Genomic DNA, 14352 nt, shown 5'->3' with positions numbered 1-14352 from the left:
GATCGTGAATTGCCCCAATGAACTGTGCCAAATGAAATGCCACTGAATGTCGCCCCATTCCGCCACATAGTTCTAATAGGCCCATTGATGGACTCTCCTCGGTCAAATGAAATACTCACGCTTCATTGAAATGATTGACGCACATTATTCATGCAGTCATTATTCAAATGTTTGCCAATTGAACTGCGATTTGTTGACTTTTAGTATGTTGTGTATTCTAACAGCAGTTTAATATATTTGTTTGGGGAATCTCCTGGGAAGAGCAGTTTAAGCTGACAGTTACCCTGACAACTAAATTTGCTTAGCCAACAGCATTATTTTGGGCATAATTCAGACAATTTTCTCCTTAACCGTTGTTCTAGGAATAAAGACTAACGTTTTTCTGCTTTATTTCGATTGATTTACAAGTTAATCTGTAGTTAAATCTAAAGTTCAATTGAATTTGTTGTTACTCCGAAAATTCATGAATTTCTCCCTTTCCTTTTCAGCTAGGAATTCCATTGCTACTGCTTCCCTAACTGCATTTCTAATAAAACTGAATTTCTCAGAGTCCCATCGAACAATCTAACACTCATTTCCAGCCAGCCATATCCCTTTTAATCCATTCCCAACTGTTTCCCCGCATACTTACTCTCAGCATCCGTGTAGTCGCTGCAATGCTTGTGATTGTTGCGCAGACACAGCTTCACTCGCACTGTGGGCATGTTGTCATCCTGCTCCAAGACAATATTATTGAGATTTGCATCCTCGTCCTCCTCCTCATTGATGGTGTGACCCAAAGCCCGTCCGCCGCCACTGCGACGTGGCGTCATCACGCGTTCAATGACCTTCTCCTTGTGCGTGGGACCATTGCCCGAGAGCTGCAGATTATCCAATGTTTCAACCACCTCCCAGGCTGTGGTCATGGGCGTATCTCCATGATGGACAGTCTCGACAACCGCCACCAGATTGAGGCAAGTGGCGCCCACATCGATGCCCAGGGTGCGTGTGCTTGGCTCGTAGGTGACTTGCAGCGGGGGTGGAATGCGACTGACCTTTGTCGCCACGGTGATCTCATTGGAGTAGGGCGAAGCGTTCTTGATGTTCAGCGCCTTCACCTTGAAGGCATAGTTCTGATGCTGTTCCAGCGATGTCACCTTGCAGGGAATATCTCGCTGACAATCGACCTCAACCCAATCGGAATTGGCATTCGCAAAGTTGGCACAATCGGGAATCAGTTGCTCCTCTCGCTGCATGGCCACGCGACGATAGCTCAGGAAGAATTTGGTCTTGCTCAGTCCACCATCGAATCCAGGATCCCAGCTGAGTGTCACATAGTTGTGGCCCACATCCACTTCACGCAGATTCGTTGGCTTCTCGGGCGGACCCTTCTGCTGTAGGCGTATCGGAGCACGTATCGTATTCAGGGAGTTGACCACACGACACGTGTATTCACCGTAGTCGGAGTGTGTCAGTGAATTGATGCGGAGTACCGAGGTGTAGATGTCATTGTTGTCTGTCGTCGTGCTAATCTCGTAGTGACCATCAGAGGACATGGTCAAGGGCGAGGGATTATTACCAAACTGCCATTGGAACTCGGGCTTGGGATAAGCTTGAACCTTGCACACAACCTCAGCGGTTTCACGTATGTCAAAGGCCACCTTGTTGTACTGATGGAGCACAATGGGTTCGTGCTCAATGCGCAGCTGCATCGACGAGTTTGCGGAGTTCACTTCGTTCTGATAGAGACACGTGTAGAGTCCTCGATCGCCCGGCACCAGTTGATTGCCCGATGGTCGTGCATTGCCGTGGAACTTCAGCATGCTTTGGACCGTGACCACGCCATTGGGTCCCTGATCGGGATTTGTCTTCACCTCGTACAGATTCAGTTCGGGCAATATTTCAACGCCATCCTTCAGCCACTTGATGCTGGGCGCTGGCTTGCCCTTGGCACTGCAGGTCACCGCATATTCCACATCCTTCACGCGTCGGGTCATGTGCTGCTGCAACTTGGCGAGGAATTGCGGTGGCTGATGTATCTCCAGCACAATTGTGGCCATCTTGCCAATGCCTAGCTCATTGACGGCATGACAGTGATACTTGCCCTCGTTGCCCAGATGCGCCTTCGGTATGGAGTACTGTGGTCCCTGAGCAAGTATCTTCTGGCTAGTTGAGAACTCTCCTTCCATGTCGCGGAACCAGCGGTACTGAGGCACTGGCCAGCCGGGGGGATTCGCCGAGCAGGTGAGCGTCACACCGTTGCCCACGTGCACCACCGGCTTGTTGGGTGTGATGTACGCCTGACCGGGACGATGACGCACGAGCAGAGCGACTGTGGAGTTGCCGACACGTTCGCTGCGCTCCTGGCCCTGGCTCTGCATAATGTTGACGGCGCGACAGATGTAATTGCCGGCGTGTTCGGCGCGTACCGAGGGCAGATTGAGCACATCGCCGTTGTAGCGAAAATCGGGAGCGCCCTCGCGCAGCCATTCGATGGTGACAGGCGCCGGATTGGCGGTGACATTGCAGCGTATGTTGACGGTTTCGCCTTCCTCGGCCTCGCGAGTCTTCGACTCAATGACCACGGTGGGCGGATATAGAATGTCCAGTATGAGCTCCTGTTCTCCGGCCTTGCCCAGTCCGTTGTCGGCGCTGCACGTATATTTTCCGGCATCTTGCACGCTCACCCGGTGGATGGTGTGCACCAGCGAGGAGCTAATGAAGCTGCCGTTGCGTGTCCAGCGCACATTCGGCACCTTTGGTTTCGCATCGACGTTACACTCCAATTTGGCAGTGCGGTCACGTTCCACGCGCAGTGGATTCTCAGGTCCCACCTCAACGCGAGCATAGTCTGTAAGGAAAAATAGGAGCACAGGACGTTCAATTAGTAGGGATATACAACAGAGCATGCTCATTTAGCATTTAGTATACACCGAGTACGTTGACTATTGTTGAGGACATAAATCAAAGCAATGCGGTCGAAATGATGAAAATTAATAAACACAAAGCATTTTCGGCAGCTTAATCAGCGGCCTTCCAACTTGTAATTGAATTAGATGGCCAGTTCAGCAAAACATGAAGATGGAGAAAGAGAGAGAGAGAGAGAGAGAGAGAGGGAGAGGGAGAGGAGGCAGCATCTTCGCCTCTGATTAGACACAGAATTTGTCAATTATTAATTTAGCTAATCAAGTGTCTGGCAGCTAATGCTGCTTGGCTTAGGATCATTAGCGCAACTCGCAACTCGAGAGTGCAATTGATGAGCCTGATGAGTCTGGACTTTGAACCCAGCGTGGACTCCCACTGAGGTTAATTGCTCAGCTCAGCGAACAATGCTGAGCTCATTGGTGGATCCATGGGTCAGGGGTTTGCTTAAAGAGTTATGCATAAATAGAGCAGTGTATAATTAGAACTGGCGCGGCATTTTAATAACTTTGCATTTATTAAACACGTTGGTCATACTCGACTGCTCAGTCCACAAGCCCAAAGTTATTTAAAGGTAGTCAGAAATAAACGTTGTTTGCTTATAATTATCTAGACTTAACTTTTGTGAAACACAATGCATTTACATTAGTTTACTTTATACTCAATGTGAACTAATGTTGATTTATTATATGACTTTCTATCATGCTGCCTAAAGTTACTTTTATAATGAACTCATTATAAGTTGTGCTCTCGTGTTGCAACACTTTTGATGTGCATTAAATCGCTTTCGCACTTCTATAAACTTGACAGTTTACCAGATTCCGACCAACTCAAAGCATTTGTCGCTACCTTTAATCTCTGTCCTGCTCAGTACAATTAGCTGGCTGCATGCTCGACAAGCTCTTGCAACCACAAATGGCATTAAATGATGTGGCATGCGGCATGCCTCAAAACACCAGACCCACAGTCCCAGATCAGAGCAGCTCAAGGGAGTTGAGTTTACTTTTGCCGCTGCGCTTTGTAATTAACTGAGCCGGCTAAGTGTCGCTGCCGGCTGCCTAATGACTGTCCATAAAGTCGCCAACTCGTCGTCGACGTCGTCGTCGTCGCATTGACAGTCGACTCGCCTCGACTCGATTCGACTTGAGTCGCAACTTTGTGCCGCAATCTCAAGAAAGTAGAGCAAATGCCCAGTAACTACCTTTGCCACCTCCTCGCTGCTGCTGTCAGCTCCAGGCACTGCAAAATTATAGTAAATTGCGTGATTCTCGGCTACCTTTTTGTGGGGACTGAGAGAAGGAAGGTTCAGGTGTTTCTCAAACTCTGCAAGACTCTTTGCGTGTTTATGTGCGTGTAATTACATTTGATTGTCTGCCATGCCCCGAGAACAATGAACCGAACCATTAAGAAATTGTTATTGTTGTTGTTGTTGTTGCTGCTGTTAGAAATTGACGCGTTTGCTTCGGTTCTTTCGGTTCTTTTCAACCTCGACTCTAGCTCTGACTTGGTAAATGGCATCAAATTGGCTTAATTGTCACTTTTGTGAACATGTTTTACACATTTGGGCCACTGCATTCCGCGCTCGCATTTCATAATGTTGCTCATGTTGTGCAAACATTACCGACAAACGACAGAACCTGACCTAAAATTCTGTGTTGCTAGAACCTATTTTATTTTTATTTTTTTTTTTCACCTTCTCTTTTCGCTGTTGATGTCCCGTTTCCTTCCTTGACATCAACTGTGTTGATTACTTTAAAATGGGCAGCAGGCTCCTTCAATTATTTGCTAGCCACTTCGTGTTCATAAATAATGAACACAAAAGCACAACGACAAGCGAAAAGTAAAAAAGCAAGTGCGCGAACGCGAGAGGCAAAAACAATTTTATGCGTGTTTTGCATATAAATTTCTTGCTCAATGAAATGGTCGAAGAACCTTAAATTATGTGCGCAAATAATTGAATTAGTTTACATACAGCCGCCCGTACGCCCCTCTACCCTAGCCACGCCTATCGACATTTTACAGTCTAAGCAGCAATTCGTGTTAACAAATATTTTTCCAATCAATTGCCAAATTGTTTGGGCCCACGCCAACGGCCCACAATGAGCGCTGACTCGCGCTATTATATGCTTCCGCTCGAAAGTATGCTTTAAAAAAATCGTAGTCTACACGTTTTGCACACAGTTCTTCAGCTAGTGGGCGATAGATGGCGCTTTAGCCAGTGCGCGTGCATTATAAACAGTTTATAGACTAATCCCGAACAAAAAATAGAATAAACGAAAGAATGGAAGATGATGGCAAATGAAATTTTCAATTTTCGCCCAGTGTCTTAACTCAATTTTCTACTCAGTTCTGGGCACTTAATGCTAACACAATTTACAGACTGATGCTGTATAAACTTCTTTTGCTGTTGTTGGTGCTGCTGCTTAGCAACAATTAGTTATTAGGCAGTTGCCGCTGCTTTGGCTTGGCTTCGGGCTTCTCGTTTCTCCTATCCTTTTGTTGCCTTTTTTGGCTAATTTCGTTATGGCCACGCGCACACAATGTGTCTGGGATAAAGGCGAGAAGAAGGATGCTCCCATAAGCTGCTTCTAACACCATCAGCTTTACAAGCAGCTTCACTTGATTTCTGCCAATTAATTTGACACAGCAGGTTGACTAAATTCCCAACACACAGAGCAAGCCCCAAAAATGACTCCGAAAACACGCAAAAAAAAAAACCAAAAATGTAAGGGGAGCAAACTATGAAAAGTGCAATAAAATTAGCAGGAACGCGCAACGCGCCAAAATTAATTTTAATTTTAATTAGAAAAGCGAGCGAAAAGTGCATTAAAAATAATCGTTGGGCAAAAACCTTTGGAGCGCGAGCGCTAAAACGAACGAGAGCTTAACTTGGCTTACAGATGCGAGCCAAATCCAATTTTAATGTGTGGCGGCCAAAACCGTTGGGAACGGAGTGGAACGTGTGGCATGCGCCCAGCCACAAAGGCCACAAATGCCAAAACAAAACCAAAGCCAAGTTGAAAGCGAATTGATATGACCAAAATGAGAAGAAGCGGGAGCAGAAACTCGACCAGAAACTTAAACCAGCCAAGATAAATGATAAGGCCAATGAGTTGGCAAGATAAGACAGCCAGGATTGGTAGAGAGAGCGAGAGAGGGGAGAGTGGGCAGCTGCTATCCTTTTTGGCCAAGCAATTCGCTCGCTTCAGTTCTAACTAATGAATGCGAAATTAAAAAGTACTGAGAGCAGGAAAGAGAGAGAGAGGGGGTGGTGGTTGAGGCGTGTGTCTTGCCGGAAACGTAACGGAAATAAAATAAATTATAGAACCACAATCCAATATAGCCACAATCATTCGCAAGAAGTTAGTTTGTTTTGCCTGCAAGACACAGAACACTCAACTACTTTGCTATACTACTCGTATACACTACACTACACACATCCAACACACACTCTAGCAATTAATGCTTTAATTCGATTGCCTGGCAGATGCGTTCGCTTTGAACATGTTATTGACCTGGCAAAGCAGCCTCAAGATGTGTTTGCTGCCTGTCCCCGCTGTCTGTCTGTCCGTCTCGACTTTGGCTTGAGTTGGGTTCGCTTTGGCGATAGCATTGGCTCTGCAGAGCTCTGCCTGGCTTGTTTGGGTTGGTTTTGGTGTTTCGAGCCTTATCGGAGCTGTGGCCATCTTCATCTCCATTTCCATCACCAACGCCATCGGCATCGGGAGTCTGGTGGTCGTCATCACATCTCGTTTTTAGCTCTCGTTTAGCCACTCGTAGTTTATGTTGCCATGATTTTCATCATCTACTAAATGTTTTTCTTGGCTTTCAAGTTCTTCTCGTTCTTGCCACTGCCATACATACATATGTGTATGTCTCTCGCTCGCTCACTCGCTCTGTCTCTTTCGTTTGGCCAGCTGGTTTTGCCATTTTGTCAGTCAAGTCTCTCTCTCTTTATAGAACATACACAAGTATATCCACTGCTGCTCTTTGGCTTTTGTAACTTGTTAGTTTTCTTTAGTGCCCTCCACAAGTTCTGTTTGACTCTCCTCCACCCGCTGCCCACCCCTCCTCGCGCTCTACATCTTTCTTTGCTTGTCGCACCGTTGGTCGCTTCATGTTCCTGTCTTGTTTTCCTATTAAGTCAAGAATTTTTATAGCATTTAGTTGGAAAAGCTCAACATATTTTTACCCCTCCTCCTCCACTCTGTCTCTCCCACCTCCCTCCTCTCTTTCTCCATTCCATGCTAGAGATATGTACGTACGCATAACTCGTGCCTGCTGTCAGCGCATTTGAGCTATGAGCTCTTGTGGTTTTTGCTTTGGCTTTTTATTAGTTTCTTGTTTGGTTTTGTTCTTTCTATACCGTCTCTTCACTCCCCTCTACTTCACATCAGTTCTCTATGTCAAAAGTGGTTTAGGGTCCCCTCCCTTCTCCCTTGGTCAGCTTGGTGACCATGCAAAAGGCCGAGCCCCATTTCAGCCTAACTAGTTACTAAATTGAGCGCATAAACTAAAACAACTACAACACACAAAAAAAATACATATACATATATATCGTATATAGTATATGGCCAGCAGATGAAAAAGGAAACTAGCAGCTCATAAATTACAGGAAGAGTAGAGAAGCTCAAGCACAAATAAACAACAGTTGTGTGTGAGTGTGTGTGTAATTGTGATTGTGTTTAGCAAGCACATTAACAAAGTCTATTAAACAATTGAAGACATCGAGTGGCAACAACTTCAAATGAATTGCCCGCCGATAAGCAGCAGCAGCTGAGCTAAGCATAGTTTACACATAAATAAATAATACGAGTTAAACGGACAAACAATAATAAACAACAAATATGCGATTAAAACAGGAAGTAAACAATTATATTCAAAGAATGCAGAGGAGCAAAATGTGGCTATTAAAAGCATAGATTAAAGGTTGACCACACAAAATGATTAACCTAATTTAAGACTTAATCGATATTGTTGTTCCGTTTTAAATTGCGTTTGATGATTATCAAATAGATCATTTAACTTTGAATTGTACTATCTACAGTAAAAAATCTCAATAAAAAGCGTTAAAGTATCTATTTTAGTGCGTACTTCTATGCCAGACAAAAAACACATATTTAAAAAACCAAAAATCCAAATAAAAATCAAAAGAGTTTTCAATTTGCAGCGCACAACAAAAGATAAAATAGTACAAAGCCAAAAAAAAAACATTTGCACGTACAACGAGAAAGAGCGAGAGAGAGGAAAGAGAGGAGTGAGATGGCAAGCTAAATCTAAAAAGATTTTGTATCTAAAGTAAATTTTTTAAAGTGCTTTTATGGGATCACTTTGTGTGCTGCTGTTTTTCTGTTTTTCTGAATTTCTCAATTTCGATTGTTTTTTTTTCCATCTGATTTTTTTGTTTTTTGGCTCATATGTAAATGAAATGTGGCCAGGCTTTTACTGATAAACGCTGAAAATGTTTATTATACTCGAAATTTTTATTAGCTGCAGATATGCCAGATACAAATAGAGACAACAACACACAGCAATAGATTCGAATCAAGATACATAGATACAGTTTTTCGGGAGCTGTGTTCGACAATGGTTTTTGTGGCCAAATAAAATGAAATCAGAGCATTTTGTGCCGGCCACAGCAAATATTTGGCCCCAAAAATGATTTATGAAATATTGTGCAGGTTTTATGCTTTTTGTTTTTTTTTGTTTTGTGTTTTTTGCTTTCCAACCCACAAAAACATATGTGAAACACGAGTCGGAGTCCATCGAGTGTAAACAAAAGTGCAAAATTCTCTCCCACTCAACAATGTGGCACAATTGCGTTGCAAGTTTATTTTTATGCCACAATTTGTGGCAAATCAATGAAAAGTTTTCGACAAACTAATTCTATGCGCTCCACTGCAGGCTCTTTTGCTTTTCTCTGTTGTCTGCTGTCTGTTCTCAGATCTGTTCTGTTTCTCGACCATGTTTAAAGCATAAACAATTTGCCAGCAACAGGAGGCGGGGCAGCAAGGAGGGGCGGGCGTTGCAATCAAAGCTGCCCCAAATTAATTTAAAAAGGCAGCACAACAGATACAGATAGAGAGAGAGGAAAAAGAAATGTATAAAACTTCTTGGCGCGCTATTTAAACAACACAAATTTCTGTAAATTGTCTGGCTGGAATTTTAATGGTAAACAAAACGAATGAAATGAACTGGGCGAGGAGGGGGCGTGGCGGGATAGAGGCTGGGCCATCAACAACTTCCACCATTTGGCAGAGGCTGCTTTAAATAGGCAGCCAAATTATTGACAAACTTTTTTTCCCCCCCCCCAAATTTTTTTTTTGTATACTTTACTCTCTATGCCACACATGGAAAGCCTGACGAGGTGAAGAAGAAGGAGGGGGCGGAAGAGTGTGCAAGGAAGTTGTGGAGCCTGGGCATATGCAGGCCACAAACGATGTCATTAGTGTTGGCATTTGCTTTGTTGTTGCTGCTACTATTTGCACAGCAAACCTAACGCGAAGAGCAAGGGGCAGAGGCGGGGTCGGGGGCCAAAAGTAACAGCCGTGCCGGGCAAAACTTTTGCTTTTATTTATTTACTTGCCCGCGCGGCGTTCAGGCTCAGGCCAACAAGAGCAAAATACAAAAAAAAAAATAGCTAAATGAAAGCACAATTAACAACAAAACCGAAGCTGCTAATACACTAACAAGACTAACAAGAAGTTCTTTAAACTAAATAATAAATGTAGAATTCAATGTTGAAGTTGACTACGAAGACACAGCACAAAATGCTGTTTAAAATCTTCTAAAAGTTGTTGTTTCTTGTTAACTACAAATCACATTTAATATGCCGTTGACTCCTTTGGCAAAGTGTATGATAAAAATGGGCCAAGCGACTTTGCAGAGTCTGAACTAGATGGCGAAAAAAAAGAGAGGAGCAAAAAAATTGCGAAATAGGAAAACAGAATGAAAACTCGGGCAACACGTAAAGCAAATTTTTGAATGGCGTAATTTTCCAGCGAAACGAGACGTGTAGATTTGCCAGCAGAGAGCGAGACAGCATGTGTCGACAGACAGACAGAGGGAGAGAGAGAGAGATAGAGAGAGGAGGCTGTGAGTTGAGTTGCAGATGGAAGCAAACGCTGAAACGGTTGAAACAGTTGAGCAATTGCAGCTACAGCCAGCAAATTTTGATGCTTTGTTTAACTTTCATTGGGATGCACGAAAGGCAAAAAGAGACAGAGAGAGAGAGGGAGAGGGAGATGGCTATAAACTGTAGCAGGGCATTAGGCGCAAAACGGAATTACTTGCAGAAAATAAAACAAATAAAACAAGTAAAAGTTTTCGACGTGCCCCAGAGAGAGAGAGAGAGAGAGCGAGAGTCCTGATAAGAGAAAGCAACCATTGCCACTTTTGCTGCTTCACCTCCCTTCGTTCTGCTCCTGCTGTGTGAATTGCTTTCCCTATGTCTATAATAAACTCAATTCGCTTTTCAATTTTTCGGAGCCCACCAAATGCGAGTGAAGAAGACGACGACGACGTCGCTGCTTTTTAGCCTGGCCAAAAGCGAGGCACAGCAGTAAGTGGCATTGTCTTGGCAACTGGCGCGACAGCGTCTTTTGACCTAAATAATTAAATTCCGTTGAAGGGCACATGGTCGACTAAAACAGAGACTGAGACTGGGACTGAGGATAGAGTACAGAAGACAGACGGAGGCTGGTTGGGTTGGGTTGACTTGGCAAAGGGAAACTTTGCTTTTAGCGACAAGAAGTTGTCCCGGGTCGCTAGTCCCACGAGTCCTTGAGTCAAAGTTGTCCCCAAGTGCAGCTGCTGCTCCTTTTCCTGCTGCAGCAACAACAACAACAACAGCATGAAGAAGAAGAAGAAGACGAAGAAGAGCAACAGCAGGAGTGCATTTCATTAAATTTCATGTTAAATTAATTTGCCCCATTGCAATCGCAAGCGAAACAACCGACGAAGACGACGCAAAGCACTTTATGCAGATTTCATAGCCTTTGTAAATATTTAGTTAATTTCAAGAGATTTTACCCCTGCTTTTTGCGACATAGAAGAAGCACTCACTTCAATTGCTTCTCAAGTGCATATAGCGATTGTCAGTCAGTAAGTCAGTCAGTCAATAAGTTAGTCATTCAGTTCAGTTCAGTTGTTCAAGTTGAGTCAAACTTTGCATAAGAACAACACAAGCCTTAGGATGCTCGAGAATTTGTGTGTTGAGTGTTTGTGTGACCTCAGGTGACAGCTTGATTACTCTCAGCACTTAGAGAACACCTGCTAACTGCTTAAATCTTAACTGGTTACGCTCTACGCACTTGCTTGCTGCTTTCACTTCATCACGAACTGAAGAGCACAAAAATTATAGTATTTGACAGGCTCTCAACTATTTAACTAATCTTTGAAAAGTTATGTTTAATTTATTGAACCGTTTTACAATGAAATTAGAGAAGGATTTTTAACAAAAATATTGAGTTTATGAGAAGCGCAAGTGATATTTATTATCTACCAAATCAACATAAAACAAGTAAGAAAGTTACTCATTTGTAATGAAATCAAAATAGTGCGGTATTATACCTAAAACATACCGTACAAAATACTAAAATGTACCAAACACAATATATCAGTTAGACAGTGCGGTATTAAAATATACCGCGAAAATACTAAAATGTACCAAAGTATATAGTTGATATATTGATAGAGTAATACATTAAAAATACTATATAACAAAGAGTAAAAATATACCAAATATCAAAATATGCCAAAGACAATATTTCGTATATACTTTCAAAGTACAAAATACACCAAATTGACAGCCAAAGACAGTTTTTCCCCATTTTAAATAACTTATATAATTTGTATCTCATAGCTGCAGATTCATAAATAAATTATTTATTTTGTTTCGTATTTTTTTCCCCATTCACTGACTAACTTGCCATATCACGTTATTGTTTTGATTTGAAAGTTTTCTATATTTCATCTTTAACGTTTTATAATTAATATGCATTGCACTTTCTAAACAGATTTTTATTAATATTCCTAGAATATAACTCTACCAAATTTATTTGGCATTTCTTTTGCTATTCAGAAAGCTAACTATAAACCATTCTCCGTATCACATTCTTCTTGATTTAATTTGAAAGTTTTGTAATTGAATTTGAAATGTGTGTGTTTCCCACACACACAAACACACACACACACATACAACATCTGTGGCTTAACTATTCAAATCTGAACCAAACATTTCAATTCTTGTGCCGTATTGTATATTTTTCAAAGTTTCATTTGCATTTGTTTTCGGTTTTTGGTTTGACAATGTTGCAACTAGCTGATGCTACTGCTTCCACTGATGGTGTGCTGCATAACTCAGGGCACTTGCAACCAGTCGATGATGAACTCAATCATCATCAGCATCTGAGTCAGCGTCATGTGTGGCAGCCAGAGGCCAACCTGCAGCATCATCATCATCAGCAGCAGCAGTAGCATCAGCAACATCAGCCAGTGCCAATAATAAAAACACATCACTGACTGTTCGCCCCGTTGGCTGATGTTTTTGTTATGGCAGCAGCAGCAACAGAGGCTGCAGTAACAGCAGCAGCAGCTGCCCCCTAGCGGCACTCAAGCAAGAGCCGCCGCCACCCAATGCTCAAACCCTGCCCCAAGCGGCGTCAGCTGCTGTTTTATAGTCACCACACCGCCCCGTCCCGCACTCGCTTGGCTCAGCTTGTTATTGTAGTAGTCGTAGTTGTTGTTGTTGTTGTAAGTCAAGTTGAAGCTGCAGTAAATGTAAACAATGCAAACAGCAATGGCAACAACAACAACAGAAGCAGCAACAGCAGCAGCAGCAGCGAGCATCAAAAGCCGCTCGCCAGCAGGCAAAATGTAAATAAAATTTTTTTTAAATTAACTCGCAGCCACGTGGCAAGCAAGCACACCCAGCTGCCCCTTTGCACCAGCCCCCACCCCGCCCGCTTTTCCCTTTCCTGTGCTGCGCTGCAGCTGCAGGAAATGTATCTACATATGTAACGTACAATATTCAAGATTGTTGTTCATATTGCTGCCAGGGACGAGTTCTCTTTGGTTTTTATTGTTGTTGTTGTTGCAGTTACTGCTGTCGGGTTGCCATTTTAGCTTTTGTAACTTGTTCCATTTGTTCAGCACTTTTGCTGTAGTTTTCACTGCCTGCACAACACCAACAGCGGCAGCAGCATCATCATTCGCAATGCATTTTCTTTTTGGCTTTTCCTTTTCGCTAGCATCGCAGAGAAAACTCTCGGTACAGCATCCTTCTTCTTCGCTGCTTCGTTTGCTAGTTGCAGCAGCAGGTTTCGTTCTGCCACATTTGCCGCTTTTTATTTACTCGCTGTGAGCACCACTCGCATCAGTTGAGCACTATAGTTGGCTCTATAGTCGCTATATAGCCAGTACTTATGTCCAATGCAAGCGAATGGCATCGCGAAGGCCAAACACGAGTCTGCAACTGCAACTGCTGACAATTGATGAAGCACCAGCCAAAGAGTTGAATGTGCTGTTGCATGCAACTTGCCAGCGATGGCAGAGAAATTAAGGAACAACACGAGATGAACGGAGAACCGTTTCATAAATTCAGCGAAATATGATACAACAATGTGCTACATTCTTTAAACATTTTCCATTCTTTTTCTTCTATTTGAACACGAATTTAAATAACAACTTCTTAGCAAATCAAGGAACCAGTTAAATCGTTTTGTCACCGTTATAAACAATTTCAAAACATTTCTCAAATGTCTGTTAAATCTCATATTCTTTTTCTACACAAATTTAAGCAGCAATTTCTAAGCAACTCAAGCAGCCAGATAATGCAATATAAAGATATAAACATATTTATTAAATCTCTCCTCTAAACTGATTCTGATATGAAGACATCTTTTCAATAAATTCTTTTTAATATCTCCCAGACATTTTCATCATATTTGAACGCTGATTTAAGTAACAATTTCTTAGCAAATCAAGCGTTGATAAAGCGTGTTATCAATATTATAAACAATTTCAAAGAACTCCTTGAATTTCTCCCCTATCTCATCTTCCTTTATTCCCTTTTCGATACTAATAAATCTAAGCAAACATATTTATTAAATCTCTCCTATATCTTGCCTTCTTTTATGCCATTTCTAAACTAATTCAGACAGCAACTTCTTAGCATATCACTCAGTCAGATAAAGCGTATTGCCAATTCGTTGCAATCCCTCAACTTTTATCTCGTTTTATGCGTTTTTCTATTGCAGCAGCAGCAGCATCTCCGGCTGTTACACTGAACGGGGCACAGTTCAGTTGCCACAAGCAACATGTGTGCCGTTAAATTTTACAACGCCAACTTGCCTCACAAATATGTTCTCCCCCTCTTTAAACCGTTTTCCACTGCTGTCCCACGGTTAATGCAATTCTTTATGAGCATAACAAATTTATGTGTAGACATTG

The 14352-nt window shown here is 42.7% G+C and overlaps 1 protein-coding gene across 2 annotated transcripts in view; it reads right to left on the bottom strand.

The window, feature by feature from the left end:
* Window positions 1–14352, bottom strand: part of LOC133850926 (cell adhesion molecule Dscam2) — a 107625-nt gene that overhangs the window by 18955 nt on the left and 74318 nt on the right. For both annotated transcript variants that reach the window (XM_062287183.1, XM_062287182.1), the window contains exon 5: window positions 632–2830. In XM_062287183.1, the coding sequence (XP_062143167.1) occupies window positions 632–2830 (2199 nt within the window). The remainder of the gene's footprint in view (window positions 1–631; window positions 2831–14352) is intronic.

This window comes from Drosophila sulfurigaster, chromosome 2L, assembly GCF_023558435.1.
Source record: "Drosophila sulfurigaster albostrigata strain 15112-1811.04 chromosome 2L, ASM2355843v2, whole genome shotgun sequence".
Lineage (NCBI taxonomy): Eukaryota > Metazoa > Arthropoda > Insecta > Diptera > Drosophilidae > Drosophila > Drosophila sulfurigaster.
The sequence above is the reverse complement of the archived record's forward strand: the minus strand, read 5'-3'. Positions and strand labels throughout refer to the sequence as shown.